Here is a 22410-nt window from a genome sequence, read left to right on the forward strand (position 1 = left end):
TATTAACTAAGTTTCATGCAGCGTTCAATAGGTTTGCCAAACCTCCCATGATCCCATCCCACAAGCAGGTGACAAATGTATTAATTGATGCCCACCTGTCATCACACTTAACATCTGCCCCAGGAGACATCCTTGCATCTGTTGCAGATTTAGGGCTATTTTGGTATTAGGAGTTAGATTTATTTTAGCAGCTGAACACCTATTTGTATTTGGATCTATAATTTCCCATAGAAATGTGGGAAAGCATTAAAAAGAATGCACATGGGGCCAGTTCTCCTGTGAGCAAAGGCTAGAAAACGATTCTAAACATATTAGTTGTGCAAGATGGAAGATGAAGAAATTCCATGTCCTTGTCTGAAAGCAACTTCATTTTACAGGTCTAGATGAAAGGATGGGGGAAAAAAAGGGGATAAACATCTAATTTATTAAGAGCGCCTATTTTGGTCTGCACCTAATTTATGCAAGGTCATTTAATCCTCTCAACACAACCTTGTATAATTGGTATTAACTCCATTTAATACCCATGTGAAAGTAGAGGTTTAGAGAGGTTAAGTGGTTTGCCTAAATTCACTGAGATTTTCATCTAAGTCTTTCTAACCCCCAAACCTGGACCTTTTCCATTACACTATGCTGATCTCAAGTTGCCAAAGAGGAAACTTAACTCAGTTGTCAATTTTTCAGCCCATTTCCTAAGTGGGAAGCAAGGGGGCACCAGCAAAAGTGTGCATTTCTATACATGCAAATTGGCACTTTGCATGTAATTCTCTACTTTACATGTGTGCAGGGGTAGGATTACATTTTTACTGATACACCCTGGCTTTGGTAGGCTGCTAACAAGGTGCCCTTTACAAGAATACTCCCTGGGGCAGTAGGGGAGGGAGGCACCTAGCTCCTGGTTTCCAACCAGGAATAAGCCACATCAATGCGAAGACTGGAATGATCTATAACCTCCAAACAAAGTATGATATAAATCATCAATATTTGTCTCTGTTCGCCAAGTAGAAAGTCACATGTTTTAGTGACAAATGAGAAAGCTCAGAGAACTTTCAAATCCACAGCCAGTCATCACAGCTCTATCTCATACTGCACGACAGAGGAAAATCACAAAAGTTTCTTAGGATTTGGAGTCAGGGCAAAATACCAAGTGAAATAATCCAACAGTTTTGTTATTGGTGACTGATGTTGACATTAACCTACGAACTAAAATTCAATTTTTGTATATAAACAATATACTGATTTCTTTAAAAACAAAAAATTGTCTCAATATATTTAATAACATTAAAAACTTCTCTGTGAAAGATGTTGTTAAGAGAATGAAAAGGCAACTCACAGACTGGGAGAAAATCTTTGTGAAACACATATCTGATAAAGAACTGGTGTCTAAAATATACAAAGAATGCTTAAAACTCAACAATGTAAAAACAGCCCAATTTTAAAAATCTGAACCTCACCAAAGGAAATATACAGATGGCAAATAAACATGTGAAAAGATGCTCAACATCATATGTCAATAGGGAAATACAAATTAAAACAACAATGAGATACAACTGCACACCCATTAGAATGGTGAAAATCCCAAACACTGACAACACCCAATGTCGGCAAGGATGTGGAACAACAGGAACTCTCACACATTGCTGGCAGGACTGCAAAATGTTACAGCCACTTTGGAAGGCAGTTGGGCAGTTTCTTATAAGACTAAATATTCTACCATACCATGCAGCAATTGCTAAAAAAATAGTCTTTGGTATTAACCCAAATAAGCTGAAAATTTCTGTCCACACAAAAGTCTGCATACAAATGTTTGTAGCAGCTTTATTCACAAATGCCAAAATTTGGAAGCAAACAAGAGGTCATTCAACAGGTGAATGGAAAAACAAACTGTGGTACATCCATACAATGGAATATTGTCAGTGAGTAAAAAAAAAGAGCTATCAAGCTATGAAAAGATACGGAGGAAACTTAAACACACATTGCTAAGTGAAAGAAGCCAGCCCAAAAGGTTAGATACTATATGATTCCACCAAATGACATTTTAGAAAAGGCTCATGGGGAATGCTCATGGTGTTTATGGAGACAGTAAAAAGATCAGTGGTTGCATCAAAAGTGAACCCTACTGTAAACTATGTACTTCAGTTAATAGTAATGTATCAAAGTTGGCTCATCAAGTATAACAAACGTACTTCACTAATGCAAGATGTTAGTAATGTGGGACACTATGGGTGTGCTGGAATGAGGGAATATATGAGAACTCTCTGTACTTTCTGTTCAATTATTGCTGTAAATGTTAAAATTACCCTAAAAAATAAAGTCCGTTAATTAAAAAAAAACCACAAACAAAAGATGCTCAACATATTTAAGAGCATTCAGAGTTTCTTATTTTGATTAAAACTGCTATGTCTACTTTCCCCTACCGACTCCTGTTTTGTTCTGCTTTTCTGTCAGTGTTTGCAAAAATGTTAGGCCATATAAAGAGGATTCATCCAAGGTGCTTCCGGAATAATTCCTTTTTGCATTTGGAGGTAAATCATTCAGCAAAAGACGTGGGAAAAGATTTCTTTCACTTATTAATCCAATTAAAAATAATGAGTGCTAAACTAAAATTACCAACCAAAATACCAAAGATGAGCAAAACAAACGCCTGTGGAAATAAGGAAAAAAGATAAAGAACAATTAGAGCATTATTTTAAACCTTCACGTGCTCCAATAATGTACATTATAGTTCAAAATACATTAACTTTCGTGAGGTAGGTAAAATACTTAATTATAAAATGACAAGTTATTTCTTAAAACAAGATTCTTAAAAGAAACAAACAAAAATCAACCTACCCCAAACTTTTTCCATGAGAGAAAATCCTCTCTGCTCAGTTTAAGATAAAACAGTCCCGGGAACACAAAAATCAAACATGTTGATGTACTGGAACCTTAAAGTGGGGAGGAAAAGAAAATAATATTGCCGGATTCAGATGTGAGACTGGATGACAATTTAATCTATTTTAGAAAATGGAATTATTGAAATAGAAAACTTACCAACTACACCAAGTACATTCCTAATGTCAGGAACATATATCGCAAGTAAAACAATGATAATATTGAGAGCTATAGTGATCAAAGAATGGTGAATCCATGAGAATGGAAAATTGGAGAAAAACATCATCATTAAAGCTTTCCTTGCCTGTATAACAGAAAAAGATTTAAGCAAAGAGGAGGTAACAAAGCCAAACTACTTGCTTAGGGAAACACATGTATGGTACAGTTACCATGATATTCTTGCCCTCTAAACCATTTAGATTCCAAAAATATGGCATAAACTATTACTGTAAGGTATTTATTGCACAAAAACTGAGAAATTGTTTTTCTCAGTTTTCTGCATTCAGACAAATCTTCTACTTCTCTGCATTCAGACAAATCTTCTACTGCTAAGGCGGGCAACAGGCAGTCTTGTCCCACAAGCATTTACCCAGCCCCCGCTGCACTCCTGGTGCTGCGGTCCCCGCAGAGAGGAGGCCCCAGTCTTAAGGAGCTCCCCGTTCAGGGGCTCAAGTCATCCACTAGAAGCATCTGTACCCAAAGCCTATGATTCCATTCTCCCAGAAATTCTCAAGAGTCTTACATATGGCAACTAAATGCCGAGTGATGATCTGCTGTGCCCCTTAAACTATAACTCTAGAGCAAATAAAATCCGTGACTAAGATTAGACTAGAACGTCTATGTGAAAATAAATTTCCAATAAACTAGAAGGAGCTTATTTTTGCTGACTTGACTTTTTCCTCTTCACGCACATTCTTTTGAAAACAGAATACAGAATTAAAGGGGGAAAAAAACCCCAAAAAACTTTAGAAGAACTATAGTCTCTAAATTGGAAACAATGCTGTGGGAGAGCGTAAATCTAAACTAAATCTGAAAAAGCACAAATTAGTTTAGCGGTTCACTGTTATTTTTGTGCTTTCATGGGGCCATAGGCAAGTATGAGGTCTTTGATCAATTACTGGACAAATGAATAAGATATACAAGACTAGATGTGATTCAAACATTCTAGTCTGTAAAGAATTAGTGTTGCCATATTAGGGAGCTGCTACACCAAGCAACAAAACCTTTAAGAGTACTTACAGGGAAGTGGATTAGAGGGACTGTCAAAAGCACAGCAAATAGTATGCATAACTTCACAGTCATGACGACAACATCATGTGGCAAGTATTTACTATAACCTTGTAGTAATTCTGACGCCACACTGTCTGCAAATTTAAAAAACAATAATAAGGATCACATTATAAACTACTAAGATGTTAATAACAGTAACATTATTTTCCTTTGCACAAACGGATCTTAACAGATTTTGGATTCCCGGTACCAAATCCATCTCTGGCCTTTTTCCTATCCTATGAAACACAGAGACATTAAGTAAATATCTTCTGGAAACCTACAGTGTTTTCTTTTAATGAAACTAGAAATTGGCCCAGGCAGAATCTCTAAAATTATGACAATGAATATACATTTAAGAAAATCTCTTTAGAACTTTTCCATAATCTGAAGGTTTTGAACAACACTTTTATAAAGTGCTTTCATGTATACTACTGAATTTGGTCCTTATGATAACAATATAAGATAGGTAGCTAGGCTAAAAATTATTAACTGACTTGCCCAAGATCATACAGTACAAAGGGGCAGAGCTGGCAGAGCTGTACTCCCAAACTGTTTTGATGTCAAAGCCTTTCCTTAATATTGCAATGTTTTCTAGGATCTTATAGTTTCGTGCATGCTACCTGCTTCATCAACATTTCATCTATAGATTCATCTTTCATAAAAGAGAATGCTTCCTTAGCAAGGATAATGGCTTCCTTAGCAAGGGTAATGGCTTCCTTAGCAAGCCAGTGTGCTAGTCAGTGACAGAATCTGAACAAGCTGACCATGCTTTGCTCCCTGGTGTTCTTCTATCCTCACGTCTTCCTCACTCCAAGCCAGAGGAGGGCAATTAAGAGTGAGAGTTCTCAAGAACACTCCATATCACTGCCTTGTAGGGAAAGATGAGTTTGTACTTAAAATAGAATTGTGGGTGTTTTTTTGTTGTTGTTTGTCTTTTTAATTTGAGACCATACAGTTTGGAAAAGTCACTTTAGAGAAAATAAAAAAACAAATCAAATACACCTCTGTTTTCAAATACTTTAAAATTTAAAGGGGAGATAAGATGAAGACACACACATATAATAGAAAGTGTGTAAACACAGACACACTTAAGCGGAAGAAGAAGGTCTAGACAAAAAGCTATGGTGATTCTGAACAGGGAAAGATAACTATGGCTTTGGGATGAACATGAACGAAATCCAAGAAGACTTGAGAAGAGTCATCATGATATAGTGAGCAGCAGGGTAGTAGAGGGGCTTGAATTCTGCGATCAAACAGACTAAGATTCAAATCCTACTCTTACTAGCAACTTAACTTCTCTGAGTTTTTACATTTGTAAAATGTGGACAATAATATATTGACCTACAGAGTTACTGTGAACATGACATGAGTTAATGTATGTGTGCTGACATTCAAAGATGTGGGGAAGAAATTCTCTCTGGTAGCAATACGCAACCGAGAAAATGAGCAGCCCAATAGCACTTCAGAGGCTGAAAGACTGTGTGGTAGAGAAAAGAGAGTAGTGGGTGATAAGGCTGGAAATGCATTTAAGACCAGTAACAGAGCTCTTCTTAGGGTCTGGACTCAATCTGGTAGGCCACAGAGATGCAATGACTTCTGAAGAACAGTGCGTTATGACCTGAACTAAGCAGGAAGACAAATTGGAAGAAAAAGAGGCCCAAAACAGGAATAACAGTTAGAAGGCTACTGTCATAACCACTGAGAGGTAATGAGAATTTGAACTAGATTAGTAATAATGGAAATGGGATAGAAACTAATTGTTGAAAGTATCAAAGACATACTTGATATAACGTGGGACTAATGGACCAAATAAGAGATTAAGAAGAGCCAGGAAAGCTGGATTCTAGTCCCAAATATGTGAGATACTTGTGACTCTTTGGAAAAATACAGCAAACTATTTTATTTCCACTTTATGAATCATAAAAATGAGCTATTAACACTTACTGCTTAAGAACTTTGTAGACTTTTAAAATGGTCTGGTTATTATGCAACATTTGGGTATTGGCCTGGTTTATCAGAGGAACACTTTTTATTCCTCACCTTATAATGCTTTAACATCTGTAATCAGAGCCAATATTATTAATCTAGGTACATACTTATTGGTCCCTTTAATCTGATAAAATTTAGATATTAACTAAGCCTTGAGAGCACTGAATGAAAGGATCCCAAGCAGCTCCAGAAGCCTGAAGAACTAGATTACAAATTCAAAATACCTGTTACATGTCTACTTTCTACTTTCCCAAGACAAAAACCTTTTTCCTGAGCCAGTCAATTCTGTGTTCCTAGCTGAGCCTTATGCAAGGGATAGAGTACAACACATTTCTCTGCATTCAAACAAATCTCTACAAATCTCAGGAAGAACCTGATGGTGATCTCTGCAAGTTATATCTTCTATTGAAGTCAGGAGGCTGCCCTGTTTAATACACACTGTCAAACAGGGGATGAAGTTTATAAAGCTTATCACAGAGTAACAGAAAGATCACTGGATTAATATTCAGGAGACATGCCACTAATTGTGAGACAGGTCACTTCACCTCTTGGACTTAAGCTACTCACCTATAAAATGAGTTGAAGGTGTTAATTTGTGACAAGCCCTTCTGATAAGGTCTCAAGCTCAATCAGCAATTTCTTTCTGTAAGACTGAGAGCTACTGCTATTCCAATAGAAATATACTGTAAAAGACTTTCAACCCAAAAAAGAAACACTGTGAATAGCAAATCAATATCTGAATCTTCTTCTGTCTTTGGAGAAGGAACTTTTATATCATTCTTTCTCTTTCTTTCTTTCTTTCTTTCTTTCTTTCTTTCTTTCTTTCTTTCTTTCTTTCTTTCTTTTTCTTTCTTTCTTTCTTTCTTTCCTTCCTTCTATCTATCTATCTATCTATCTATCTATCTATCTATCTATCTATCTATCACCTACTTACCAGCCTACCATGTGATTTTCTTAGATCTGTATCTCTCCATTACATAAAGCATGGATATTCTAAAGAATCTGCATCAGTGGAAAAGGCAACAGCTTTACTTGATAACCAGGAAAATGCCTGTGTAGGAAACATTTCACGTACATGATGAAAATATTTAGCCTCTGTGTTAAGGCAAAAATAGATAGATAGATAGATAGATAGATAGATATGCCTGGAGCTTAAGTAAGCAAGGTTTTTCCAAAAGTTCACTTTGCGAAAAACTTGGAATGAAGGGAATCTGGATTCTGTGGCATAATTCCTGAGGAGGCAGCACAGTAATAAAGGCATTGACTCTGGAAAGAGTCAGAATTGGATACAAATCCCAACTCATTATTCATTAGTTGCAGGTACTGGCCAAAGTGCCCAACCTATCTGAGCCTATATCTTGAAGAGTCATCATAAGGACTGAGTTAGGCAATATATATAATAAAACACCTGGCACGTACAGAATAAATGTTAGCTCAATAAATGCATTAGCATCCATCCTTCCTCCACATCCCTTTCCATCTAAGTTTTCTTATAATTTAACATAGCTTCTAATATCTCATGGTAATATTTTTGCAACTACTTTTCAGCTGTCCTGGAAATTGGTAGGCCATTTGAGGTTTCTTCCAGATAGCTCTATTGATCCATAGGGAAGAAAAGGAGGTCCATTTTTTGGACTTTTTCTCAATTTTGGAAGATCCCTAAATATAATAGTATTTGTGCCAGGTGATGATTTCAATTTATAAAAATATACAGCTATTCTACTAAGTTTTTGCTGAATCCCAACAAAGACCCTGCTGTAGTATCTCATTGTTATAGAAAAGCATCACTGTGCTCAACTCTGTACGAAGACAAACGCAACAAGCAAAAATAGAGTTTATGCATTTCAAGAATTTTATTTCCTTAACAATGATTAAAAAAGTTTAACCATCTGCTTTAACTTTCCCTGTAGTGTATCCATGCTCATGTTGGAAGTAGGAAGTAACGCTCTTCTGGATGGTGTGTACAGAGCTCTACCACTCTTATTCAACATAGTACAAAAATGCAAGAGCAGATTTAGATTCATCAGTCACCTTTATTAGTGTTGAAATGACATAGAGTTAGCAAGAAAAGGACTATATAGAGCAATTATAATTTTCTCACACACTGAAAAGTCTAAGATAATACACTGATAATAATATACTGAAAAGTTACCATATTTAAATTAAGTTTCATTAATGACAGTAAGAAGAGAAGTACAGTGCTGAAAAAAGAGCACCTGAAATTATGAAAATTGCAATAATAATGGTAACAGTGATGATAATACACCACTAGCAGTAGCTCTCCTTTGTGGAAGATGGCTGTGTGCCAGATACTGTAACAGGCATTTTCCATATAACTTATTTCCTCTTCAATATAACTCTATACAATTATCCCTGTGTTACAGATTAGGAGATGAAGATAGTACAAGGTGAAGTACCCTGGTTCAAGGCCACACAGCTGGTTAGAGCACAGTGGTTTTTTGAATCATATTTGTTGGGTTTCAAAATTCATACTCTTTCCACTGGGCTTAGGAAAGGTAGTTATACAAGTAAATGTCCAAAAACTTGTCAGACCTGAAAAAACTCTGGAAGGTAAGCAAAGCACCATTACAAGCCATCGTGAATGTCTAAAACCTGAAACACATGCACAAGGCCACTGACGGTGAAATTAGAGTCATAACAGCTAAATATCACAAAAGTAACAATAGCCATCTACCTGGAGCGTTGTTATAGGGGCATTCATAAACTGAAAAGTGTATTCAAGGATTTGACAAACTGAGTGCAGTTTGTTATAATGTGTTTGTTTGCAAATTAAACAAGTGCGTTTGCAAATTTAACAAGAGAGCTTACAATTTTTTTTCTTGTTCTAGACTTTTAAGTTTTACTTTTTCTTGAGGTTCTTACCAGAAGAGAAAAAAACTCACCAAGCACATAACTTTTCAAAAGTAAATAAAAGAAAATTTTACTTTTATTTTATGAATTTAAAAGAATCCTTTAAAAATTTAGAGAGAAAGTTCATGGCAAAGCACAGAATACACACTGCAGAACTGTGTGAATTAAATCTAAAGGCAGAGGTCTCTGACATAAGGGTACAACTATAGTCCAGGTAAAACCCTTTCCTTTCTCAACTTGTTCGTTTGCAATTAAGATGACTGATTCTCTCAACCTCCCAAACTGCTGAACTAGAGTCTAACATATTGAATTCTCAATTAAAAAAAATAAAATCATTATTGCACTTTTTTTTTTTCTCGTAGAAAGACTTCAATGTTTCTAAGCCCGAGATTTTACTTGGGTGTTTAAGAAAATTTCCATATGAAGTTATCAATCTTGAATTTGATCCACCTTTTTAAGAGAAGGAAAATCAGTTCTTTAAGGCCCGTAGAGCCACCACAGTGGTGCACTGAATTCTGGCAGCCTGAACAAATTAACTTGCTAATGAAAGGCAGAAACAAAGTCCATATTCAGGTGTGAGATCAACTACAGAACAATTTATTTTGTCATCTATAACGAAATAATATACTTACCATAAAAAGTGAGGTACCCAAAGAGTGCAGATATAAAATAAATGAGAAAACTTAAAGCAATTGCTGTATTGGTTACATTCTGCATCCTTTTCTTAGAAGGTCTAAAAGAAAAAAAATGGTAAAATTAGAATCTGTGATCTGAATTATATCTAAATAGATAAATATCTCCCAAGCTATTCAAAAGGATTCCTTAATCATTCAAGACCTAGTTCTCTAATAACTACACACTACAATTCTTGATTTGAAATTACTGCACAAAGGACTATGCTTCAAAGAAACATTCTCAACTTAGAACTAAGTCTTGGTTGTTTTGTTTTGTTTTAAACTAACACCTACAATCCAGTGGTGGGATGGAAGGATTCATAGAGGAGAATGTTATTCAATCTGAAAGTCCTAGAAGTAAAAAGACATACTAATACATTTTAAATATTCCAGGATTCTGTAGTACCTTTGAAGTTCACAGTATATGGGCAATATTGAGGTGTGGCAGAGAAATGAAAAAGCCATGGTTGGTATGGCATAAGCACTCTGAAAAAAAAATTTTTTAAAGATGAAATTATTAAATGCTACTCTGTTGAAACCACTACTTCATTTGACAATAAAATCAGTTCTCCAAAAAAAAAAAATCAATTTAGTTAAATTTCTTTCATGTTTCATGAATCACCTGTTTATAAAATAAGAGGGTTTTTTTTGGTTTTTGTTTTTAACGAGACACACAGTTATGGTCCCCAGTAAATATTTTACTGGATAGCTGTATTGCCCACACTAGCGAAAATATTTCTTGGCTGCTTCCACACCAGGTTGGTTTTACTACAATCACTGCTGCTTCTATATTGTATCAGTAAGATAAAAATAATTAAGGTAAGATAAATAACATTTAGGTAAGATGAAAAATAATAACATTTTAGAAATGATCTTATTGTAATTCTCAGTCTTTCCTAATGCATGTATTAGGAAACTCAGAAACATCTTATTACCCTAAGCAGCAATAATAGTTAATGCTTTTGAACCTGCTTTCACCAACTCAATTCAAGTACCAACTTAATCTAAGAGAATACTGAATATATTAATCACATCTTAGCATCTGTAACTAGGGTCTCTTTTGATGGGAATGAACATGACTTATTCTAGACCAACAAATTCATAGAGATCCACTGGAATATATGAACAAAAGTTGTTGTTTTTTTAAAATTAGAATAGTTAAGAACCAGAGAAAGTTACAAAGCAAACAAAAGTTACCATCTAAATGAAAACACTGTCTTTACAAAATAGATGGTAATGATTTACTTTCTCTTTTCTACTCTAAAAAAATTTCTCCTTAACTAACTTAAGGCTCTTCAGCAAAAGAAGTTCCAGATGACCGTAGATCTATCTTCAGACACAAGGCCTCTTAAAATATCAGAGGAGAGCTGGCAGGAAGGAAAGCTGTAGCATTTCCCAAGGCTAGATTAAGAGAATGAAATTCAATTCACAAATTCTCTTTCATATACTGCTCAGTTTCCTGGCTTGTCAATTACCCTACCTAAATCTTTAAGGCACGTGGAGGCCTTTACCATGTAAAAGATGTGGTAACCTCCCTTGTGGGGCCAGAGAGACATTTCTCATTTAAAAACTGGGGAATAAGGGAGTTCCCTGGTGGCCTAGTGGTTAGGATTCCAGGCTTTCATTGCTGTGGCCCGGGGTTCAATCCCTGATTGGGGAACTGAGATCCCATAAGCTGCAAGGCACGGCCAAAAACAAAACAAAACAACAATGGAAAAGAACTCTGGGGAATAAAAAGGAAAATTTTGCATGGAGGAGTTATCACACTAAAATGCTACACTCATAGAGTTATACATGAGTAGTGGGGATTCTAGTATCTGGGACCTGCATTTTAGCAGAATCACAAAGTGCACATGAAGAAACCTGCAGCAACAAGGAACATATGGCTCTTTCAGAATGGTAGAGATCATTCAGATCAGTTTCCTGTCTCCTCTGCTGATGCTCAGGGGCTTTTGCAGGCATTTCAAATATCCTAGCTCTCTCAGAGAAGGCAAGGGGGGACTCGGTCCTTCTGCCTCTGCTACAGGCATCATAAATTTCAACTTTGGAATGTCAGCCAGAAGACATATTGGCAGTGCTCAATTGCTGGTCCAATGATGAGGCTGTCTAGCCACAGACCAAGGTTCTACTCACAGGGGAGGAGTTTTTGATATAATTGGCTATTTAGCTTTACAAGTCCAGAGGGCAACAGGAAGTCTGTATGCACAGAGGACCTTATTGGCCAGACCAGACATTCAGTAAATCTGTTCTTTTAGGCAGTGGCCCATTTAAAACAGGCTCCATTTAAAGGCGTGCCAAAAAAAAGGTGGCCGTTTCATATTGGGCCACCTTCTGGTAAGCAACCCTATACTTAGCACTTTCATGAAAATTAGTTAGTTACAGGTAAAAGACCTATGAGACCCTGTTACACAAACCTCTTAAACTTGAAATGTGAAAAAACTAAAAGTATCTGTTAATAACATACACACCTCTTTGGAGAAATGAAAGAGCTTTGGTTTACAAGCATCTGTAGCATTTGAAATCTGTTTAAGAGGATTGAGGGGAAAGAGAGAAACCAACAGTCATTAAAAGTTAGAATACATCAAAAAAAACCAAGATGAATTTATTATTACTGGGCTTTCAAATAAAAATATTTCAAAACAAAGTTCCAAAATGCAATATAGCCATTACTTTTTTATTAATTAGGAAAAAAATCATTATTAGTCATATTTTATTTTTCTTTTTAGCTTAAAATAAAAAGGAAGAAACTGAAAAAAAAACCAAACAAAACAATTACCTGGAAGTATTGCTCTACAGAATTTAATGTCAGAGGACAAGGGATGGACCATGTTTTGATTATTATCTGTAAGAATAAGTAGGATCAGATGATTTCTTACCAAATTCATGACAAGAAATTGATTTTAAATAGGTCAGTATCATTTCAATTAATCTAACACCATACCAAATAATATGCTAACTAATAAAAGATTCTTTGTTCATGTCATTTTCCCTAGATAGAATGGGGCCATCATCTGACACGGGCACCTACGGTGTGGGACAGCATGAGGGGCTGCATAGTTGTTTGGTGGAGATCTCCCCCACTGAAGACTGAGAGCTTTCAAAACTCCAATAGTATCAAGGCATTAAAAGAAAATCCAACTCAGAATGGGAACATGATGTTTTTAGTGACAATAGTACAAGAATATGGCCATCTGTGGACCTGGCATCAGTAGCAGACAGAGAAATATTAATAGCAGTTTTGGAAATGGTCACAGGTAGATGCAAAGGGGGAGGCTCAGGGATTTCTGATGCATAAGCACTGGCCCTCCTTGCTTTTTTCAGACTTACATCACTTTTGGTGAATGTGGATGAAGCTGGCAAAGGATAAGAGCACAAAGCTAAGGAACTAGAGCTGGTAAAAATGATTTTTTTAAAAAATTAAAAGAAATCCAGAGGGCTGCTATTTCCCAGAAACAATCAATGAAAATGTTTCAGGATTTTACTCTTAATCATGGCCATCCTGTTCCTAGACCTACAGTTGAGTTGGTCAACATTACCACTGTTGTAGTTGTTTCAGGACACATAATTACTCTGTAAATACCTGCTCTAGGCTGAAACCCAGCATTCAAAAGGGCAAGGGAGAATAAAGGAAGCATCTGTCCTTTGCAGAAGACCTGTAAGTAAATATTATACTATGCCTATTTGGTATTTATCTAGTTTTAGATTTTAACTAATTCAATCAAAATTTTACATAGTGATAAAACAAACCTAAGGAAAACATATACTTTTAGGATTAAATTAATGAGACAACTAAAAAATTACTCTTATTTAAAACCCTCACCAAGAGAAAAAAAAAAAACTGTAAGGGTAAACTGGGCAAGTTGCTTTGATATTTCTAGGTAAGTTTTCAATACAGAATAAACTAAATGGTCAACTTACCAAAAGGAAAGAAAAAAAAACTCAAAAGCAATAATCTCACCATTTTTTTTTTCTGATATGTTTGCCCAAAAAGGATGAGGATGGGGTGGGGTAGAAGCAAAGTTGTTACTGGTCTCTCTGTTCAGCCCTGCTCCAAATTCAGCATCTCACATTTCCCCCTGACTAACAGTGGAGGCGGCAGCAGCAACAACCATTTACATTGTGTACCAGGTAGTTTGATAAGGTCGGTATGTGAGCTACCTCATTTTGTCAGCTGTTATTACAAGACTTGCAAACCCAAATATTTCAAAACAGTGCTCCAAAATGCAAAAAAATGATTATTTTTTCATTAATCAGAAAATATCATTAGAGACCTGATTTTATATTAACATAAAATTCAGTTACTACAGCTAATTTCTCTGCAGAGACCCATCTCAAGCCCAAGTGACGTCCTATAAAGCAGAAGTACAGAACAGGAATGGAAGATACCTGACAACAAAAGGTAACAGGGAGTCCTTGCTTAAGTTGAAGGCAGAACACAGTAAGAAGATAAACTCAGGGGTTAGAAAGAAAGACAAAGGGAAATAGAAGATTAAGCATTAAAAATACTTGTTCACTTGCACAGGAGGCCCTTCCCTCTTCTCTCTGCTCCAAGTAATTCCCATCTTTCAAGGCTCAGCTCAAGTTTCATTTCCTTCCACATCTTTCTTTATTCTACCTGTTGGTGATCCTTCTCTCCTCTCAGCTCTTATGTAATCCCTATTATGAAGCAAATAAATCAATACTTAACTATGTATTGACTACATTGTTCTCTATTTTTTTTCTGATAAATTTATCTTATTTCCCTGACTAGAATGGCAGATCCTTAAGGGTAGTGTCCTGATTAATCTCCCACAACTCTAATGCCTACCATAGTGCTCAGCAGAAGGAAATCCAAATCTAACCAAAATCGATTCAAATAGTTCTCTATTTTCATTACTGACTTATTAAAATATTACTTCAAATATTAGTATTAGAATACTAACCTGTACTCAAGACAGAACTTTTAGAAAGAACAGAAATTCATTTTTGTTCAAAAATGGACCAAAAAAGGTACCATCATGCTGAGCCACTGCTAAAATAAAATTTATTTTTAAAATTTTAGGTATTTCAGCAGGGCCAAAAATTTATGTCAAAAACTTTTAAGCAACATAAGGATCTGGGACAAAAGATAAGAGTATAGGTTTTGATTTGCACTGTTTGGAGAGTATAATTTAAGAAAATAATAGTTTTCTGGACAGATTTTTTAAAATGTAATATAAATGCTATACAGATTGATTGATACAAACATACTGAAAAAATAATCAGTGAAAAAAGGTGCAATGGAAAAAAAATTGGAATCCATCAAAAAAAATTGGGGTTTATACATGTTTTCCTTAACCACTGTGTATTTTTAAACCTAATACTTAGAAAGTCTAAAATAAATTCAGGCATGCCTCATTTTATTGTGCTTTACTTTATTGCACTTCACAGATACAGTGTTTTTTAATGGATTGAAGGTTTGTGGCAGCCCTGCATTGAGCAAGGTTATGGGCACCATTTTTCCAAGAGCATTTGCTCACTTCGTGTCTCTGTGTCACATTTTGGTAATTCTCAAAATATTTCAAACTTTTTCATTACTAACATATTTGTTATAGTGACTGATGATCTGTGATCCGTGATCTTTGAGGTAACTATTGTAATTATTTTGGGGTGCCATGAACTATGCCCATATAAGAGGGCGAACTTAATTCATAGATACTGTGTGTGCTCTGACTGCTCCACTAACAGGCAGTTCTCGTCTCTCTCCCTCTCCTCAGGCCTCCCTATTCCCTGAGACACAACAATATTGAAATTAGGACAATTTATAACCCTACAATGGCCTCTAATGGTTCAATAGAAAGGAAGAGTTGCAAATCTCTCACTTTAGATCAAAAGCTAGAAATGATTAAGCTCAGTGAGGAAGGCATGTTGAAAATTGAGATAAGCTAAGAGCTAGCCCTCTTGTACCAGACTGTTAGCCAAGTTGTGGATGCAAAGGAAAAGTTCCTGAAGGAATTGGAAAGTGCTACTCCAGTGAACACACAAATGATAAAAAAAGGTGAAAGAGCCTTACTGCTGATATGGAGAAAGTTTTAATGATCTGGATAGAAAATCAAACCAGCCACAACATTCCCTTAAGCCAAAGCCAAATCCAGAGCAAGGCCCTAACTCTCTTCAATTCTATGAAGACTGAGAGAGGTGAGGAAGCTGCAGAAGAAAAGTCTGAAGCTAGCAGATGTTGGTTCATGAGGTTCAAGGAAAGAAGCCGTCTCCATAACACAGAAGTGCAAGGTGAAGCAGCAAGTGCTCATGTAGAAGCCGCAGCAAGTTATCCAGAAGTTCTAGCAACGATCATTAACGAAGGTGACTACACTAAAGAACAGATTTTCAATACAGACCAAACAGCCTTCTACTGGAAGAAGATGCCATTTAGGACTTTCATAGCGAGAGGAGAAGCCAATGCCTGGTTTCAAAGCTTCAAAGGATAGCCTGACTCTCTTGTTAGGGGCTAATGCAGCTGGTGACTTTCAGCTGAATACAATGCTAATTTACCATTCCCCAAATCCTAGGACCCTTAAGAATTATGCTAAATCTACTCTGCCTGTGCTCTATAAATGGAACAACAAAGCCTTGATGACAACACATCTGTTTATTATTTTAAGCCCACTGTTGAGAACTACTGCTCAGAAAAAAAGATTCCTTTCAAAATACTATTGCTTGGGGACTTCCCTGGTGGTCCAGTGGTAAAGAATCCACCTTCCAACGCAGGGGATGCAGGTTTGATCCCTGGTCGGGGAACTAGGTTCCCACATGCCACATGGAACACCTAAGCCCACGCGCCACAACTACTGAGCTTGCGCGCCTCAACTAGAGAGCCCATGTGCTGCAAACTACAGAGCCCACGTGCCCTGGAACCTGCTCATTGACAATGCACCTGGTTACCCTAGAGCTCTGATGGAGATGTGCAACAAGATTCATGTTGTTTTCATGCCTCCTAACACAACATCCATTCTGCAGCCCATGGACTGAGGGGTAATATTGACTTTCAAGTCTTATTCTTTAAGAAACAATTGCATAAGGCTATAGCTGCTGGAGACGGTGATTCCTCTGATGGAGCTGAACAAAATAAACTGAAAACCATCTGGAAAGGATTCATCATTCTAGATGCCATTAAGTGCATATTTGATTCATGGGAAGAGATCAAAATATCAACATTAACAGAAGTTTGGAAGAAGTTGATTCCAACTCTCATGGATGACTTTGAGGAGTTCAAGACTTCAGTGGAGGAAGTCACTACAGATGTGGTGGAAAGAGCAAGAGAACTAGAATTAGAAGTGGAGCCTGAAGATGTAACTGAATTGCTGCAATCTCATGACAAAACTTGAATGGGTCCAGAGTTGCTTTTTATGGATGAGCAAAGAAAGTGGTTTCTTGAGATGGAATCTACTCCTGGTGAAGATGCGGTGAAGATTGTTGAGATGAATACAAAGGATTTACAATATTACATAAACTTAATTGATGAAGCAGTGGCAGGGTTTGAAAAGTTTGACTCCAATTTTGAAGGAAGTTCTACTGTGGGTAAAGTGCTATCAAGCAGCATTGCATGCTGCAGGAAATCATTCATAAAAGGAAGGGCCAATCGATGCAGCAATCTTCACTGTTGTCTTATTTTAAGAAGTTGTCACAGCCTCCCCAACCTTTAGCAACCACGACCCTGATCAGTCAGCAGCCGTCAATATCAAGGTAAGACCTTCCACCAGCAAAAAAGATTACAACTCACTGAAGGCTCAGATGATGATTAGCATTTTTTAGCAATTTTTTTCTTTTACATTATAGGTTATTGCAAGGTATTGAATATAGTTCCCTGTGCCATACAGTAGGTCCTTGTCATTTACCTATTTTATATATAGTATGTATATCTGTTAATCTCAAACTCCTAATTTATCCCTCCCCCTCTTTCCCTTTGGTAATCATAAGTTTGTTTTCTATGTCTGTGAGTCTGTTTCTGTTTTGTAAATAAGTTTATTTGTGTCATTTTTTTTTAGATTTCACATGTAACTGATATCATATGATCTTTGTCTTTCTCTGTCTGACTTACTTCACTTAGTATGTTAATCTCTAGGTCTATCCATGTTGCTGCAAATGGCATTATTTCATTCTTTCTATGTCTGAGTAAGCAATAAAGTATTTTTAAATTAAGGTATGTACATTGTTTTCTTAGACATAATGCTATTGTACACTTAATAGTTTACAGTATAGGATAAACATAACTTTTATATGCACTGGGAAACCAAAAACTTTGTGTCACTCGCTTTTTTACAATACTAGGTTTATTGCAGTGGTCTGGGACCAAACCCGCAATATCTCTGAGGTATGCCTATATGCCAATTAAAAAGAGACTTAAGAAGAAAGTATACAGTGTCTTCACTGTCCCACTGTAGACCAAATTTAAATTGTGCTCCTAGGTAAAATCTGAGCAGACGGTTTGTAAAGCCTAATAAATGCAGAATAAGGGTATTATTTCCATATGACAGCTACAGTAGGAATCTGCATCAAATTAAAGAGTATCTGCCATGACAGAAATGAAAGCTGTGAAAACTACAATAGACATGTTGTATCAATACATTTTACCTGCTTCAAATTATTGGCTATAAAAACTAAATTACTCCTAACTATACAATGCTTGTGTGGTCAATTATCTGTGAGGAAAATATTCAATGTGTGTACACTGATTCTCTTTAATATCCATATGTTAATTTGCAAATATAGGCCACTCTAAACCATGTAGATGCTTCTCAACAATCAAACTGTGATGAAATTATTTGTTGTTTCCCTCTTAATGTGGCACCTAAAAAGTGTGTTTATGGATGTTAAGTAAACTTATTGTGGTAATCATCTCGCAATATATGTAAGTCGTCATTATGCTGCACACCTTAAACTTATGCAGCGCTGTAAGTTTATATCTTTATAATGTCAATTATATCTCAATAAAATAGAAAAAAATCTTAAAAAAAAAAGTGTATGTTCCAGCTTCCCTGGTGGCGCAGTGGTTAAGAATCTGCCTGCCAACTCAGGGGACATGGGCTTGAGTCCTGGTCCGGGAAGATCCCACATGCCGTGGAGCAACTAAGCCCATGTGCCACAACTACTGAGCCTGTGCTCTAGAGCCCGCAAGACACAACTACTGAGCTCATGCGCTACAACTACTGAAGCCCGTACTCCTAGAGCCCGTCCTGTGCTTGGCAACAAGAGAAGCCACCACAACGAAGAGTAGCCCCTGCTCGCCGCAACTAGAGAAAGCCTGCACGCAGCAATGAAGACCCAATGCAGCCAAAAAAATAAAATAAATAAATAAGACCAGTAGGATATTAGAAATGAAAAAAAGAATTATTAGCAATAGATTATTTATTTTAAAAAGTGTATGTTCAATTCACTTACTTGCAAGATACAAGTTGGGCAATTTTTGCGGGGGAGGGCAATGATTTTAATGTTGATAAATTCAACAAATGATTAAATGTAAGCACTGTTAAGTATTTTTAGTTTTAAGAGCATTCATTAAAGTATAAATATTTCTGTACACTGAAACCAGGGTCACTTTCACTTCATTTAAATAATCTAAAGTTGTTTTATCCTTGTATCTCAGCAGACAGTTTAGCCTAAGTTAAATGCATCCTAAATGTTTTGACAGCTTGGAAATCTGGTTCTGTTATATGGTTTAACTAATGATGTGTTGTCTTGCTCTTTTGGATGGCATTTTTCTTTCATTCATTTCTCAATAACAAAGGAGAATTTAAACAAGCTTATGATTTTAAGAGCTTAATCAAGCCATTTAGGTATGTATCTTGGCAAGTTTAAAATGTTTAATCCTACTTAAGGTTTGACAGACTGACTATGGAATAAACTGCTAAGCAAAAAGAAAAAGGATTTTTTTTCCAAAATTTCACACAAAAATACAGTCTTTGGATTGTTAAAATCTGTTTTAGAAGAATTTAAAAGAAATAAGAAATTCAAATTCTCTTTTATCTTTTTTAAAAGAATTCTCTTATCTTTATATTAAATTATTTAATAAATATTAGAATAAAGTTTACCATCTGAGAGATATTTTTCCTACGTTATAACAAAAGTGGGCTAATTTAAAAAAACATTCCACATGTGAAAAAAAAAAATTTCTTTGCAGCAGGCTTTTCATGAGAGCTTAACCACGCTGAATAAACCAGACCAGATAGAATTCAGGCACTCCAATTCTTACTAGATCTCATCAACAGTTAAGCCCCTGAAGCTATGGTTTCGTTAATGGAACAAAGTTTCAAAAATTAAGATGACTAGGACCGAATTGATTTTACGGATTAGAACCAGCCTGATTCTCATGCTTGAGTATCCCCCAAAACATACACACACAATATTGTACAGAAATAAATGGATACATACACCTAGCCAAAGAATTATACTCCATATAAGGTTTTAACAGAATTGGTATGCTCTCCTCTCTAGTTAACCAGAAGAGAAACTGAATTTGAAATGCTACTCTAGCTAAGCCTCTTCAAAATAGATACAATGGAGGAAACAGTTTTGCAGAATAAAAGTGCTTTTAATAACACGTTGAAATAAAATGGGATACCTTCCCAACAAAAAACAGAGTTAAGAGAAAAAAGACATTAACACAATGAGTTCAATTTTAGTGAGGAGATAAGCAATACACTATATTTTAAACTTACCACAAGAGCAAAGAACACCATAAAGAAAAATGATAAACTACTTGTGTAGCCAAGAAAGCCTGTAAAATAACAGTAAAATAAAAAGCAATTTATAAGGAAAGTGATCCTAACGTGCAGCTAAAGCTATACATCTTGGGCATGTTTTTTATTACAGTGCTTGGTATCTGGGGCTTAGGGTTGAGAATAACAACATTCCAACTATCTGTCACAGATCATTTATGTAGCTCTGTACAGCAGAATTGGAACTGGCTTACCACTAATGGTACACTGTAAGGAAAGGCTGCTCTTTAATGTTCCGTTGTAAAGGTTTTATTTTAGTGGGGCAGACAAAATACTACTGCAAACCAAGTAATAGGTTAACTAGGCAGGGCTGAAAGCTGAACAACCTAAAAGTCCAAGTTCAAAATGATTCACAACCACCTTCTGCTAAAAATGTGGTACTATGAAATTTAAAAGCCCCTTAATAGTATTTTCTTTCTTTCTTTTTCTTTTCTTCTAAACAAATAATGTCCTCTTCTATAAAGATTTACCTATTTTAGGAAGAAGTGCAAGAGGGAACACAATGGCAACACAGATGATTATTAGCAGTGTTTCTCCATCAAGATACCAAGACCTATTAGGAAAAAAAGTTCTATTTTAGGCACAGGACTTCAGTGTTTGTGTTTACACACACACACACACACACACACACACACACACACACACACACACTCATACAGTATAACCATTACAACCACCCATTAGGAAAAGCCTACTTCTTTTTGTTAAAATATGTTCTTGTGGGATCCTATTATTCTTGTTAATGAATTCACATTTAAAAATGTATCAAAACAATGAGATGCCATTTTCCAACTACCAAATTAGCAAATATTTTAAAGTAAGATAATAGACAATGTGAGTGAAGAGTGATGAGATGTACACAAAACTAGTAAAAGTATAAACTGTGTAAATTACCTTTCTGGAAAGCAGTTTGGCAATAGATACTGAGAGCCTTAAAATATTTGACACTTAATAAATGACTATTAAAAATAGAAAACAATCATCAATAAGAACATTTTTGTAAAAAGATGTTTACTGAAAACATTTAAAATAATGAAAATTGGAAACAAACATCTAAGACCATGACAATTTTAAAATAAATTATGAGACTATGGGACAATCATAAAAAAACATTTTATAAGTATAATAATATACTGAATATATCATAAATATATTTAGTATGATAACAAGTTTGAGGGAAAATATAGATTCATTAAAAATGGAAAGGAACTGCAATATATTGATAGCCATTATCCCTGGGTGGTAGAATGATGGGTACTTTTTCTTCTTTATAGTTTTCCATATTTTTCAAATTTTCAGGAAAGGGCATGAACTACCAGGAGAAAACATATGACATTTTTCATATAAAGGCAATAGAATAATGAATGAGAAAAGGTAGATTAAAAGTGTGATAGTGTATTTGATTATTTAAAAAAAAATGGATGCACATTTTAAAAAGGTCAGAAAGATATACTTAAAATACCAAAAGTGGATATTTCTATGTAGCAGCATCGAGAAATTTTTATTTTATTTACTGGTTGCATATACATGGTTTTAATTTTTCAATATAAAAATACATGTGTTGAAGTTTTAAAAAATTAGACAATTCCCCCAAGACTTTAATAGTAAAGACTTTGCTTTAGTACATAAAAATTAAACAATTCATGAAAGAAGTACAACTAGTAAATACACATGAAGAAAAACCCAATCTCTGGTGCTAATTAAAGAAATAAATAATAAGGCTATAGAAATTAAATGAGTAAAAATATTAAAAAAATAATATTCAAGGATGTGGAATAATTGGTCCTTCACACATTGCTAGTGATCTTGTCAATTAGCATTATCTTTTGGAAAAACCTTGATAATATGTACAAAGGACAATAAAAATGTGGAAATCTACTCTAAGAGAATAATCTAAAATATAAAGAATTCTATGTGCATGAAGCTGTAACTACAACATTATTATAATATTAGAAAGTTGAGGGACAATCCTATATATCTAACACTAGAAAATGCTTATG

General features: G+C 35.5%; 1 protein-coding gene across 1 annotated transcript in view; it reads right to left on the reverse strand.

Annotated features, from left to right (window-relative positions):
• Positions 1 to 1647: 1647 nt before the first annotated feature.
• Positions 1648 to 22410, reverse strand: part of SLC38A6 (solute carrier family 38 member 6) — a 73385-nt gene continuing 52622 nt past the window's right edge. The window contains 11 exon segments of the mRNA XM_082855153.1: positions 1648 to 2565; positions 2567 to 2641; positions 2830 to 2924; positions 3031 to 3175; positions 4111 to 4235; positions 9636 to 9736; positions 10084 to 10163; positions 12146 to 12199; positions 12454 to 12519; positions 20351 to 20409; positions 20881 to 20963. Coding sequence (XP_082711279.1) covers positions 2401 to 2565; positions 2567 to 2641; positions 2830 to 2924; positions 3031 to 3175; positions 4111 to 4235; positions 9636 to 9736; positions 10084 to 10163; positions 12146 to 12199; positions 12454 to 12519; positions 20351 to 20409; positions 20881 to 20963 — 1048 coding nt within the window. The 3' untranslated portion in view covers positions 1648 to 2400.

The sequence above is a fragment of the Leucopleurus acutus genome (assembly GCF_964270905.1).
Source record: "Leucopleurus acutus genome assembly, chromosome: 1".
Lineage (NCBI taxonomy): Eukaryota > Metazoa > Chordata > Mammalia > Artiodactyla > Delphinidae > Leucopleurus > Leucopleurus acutus.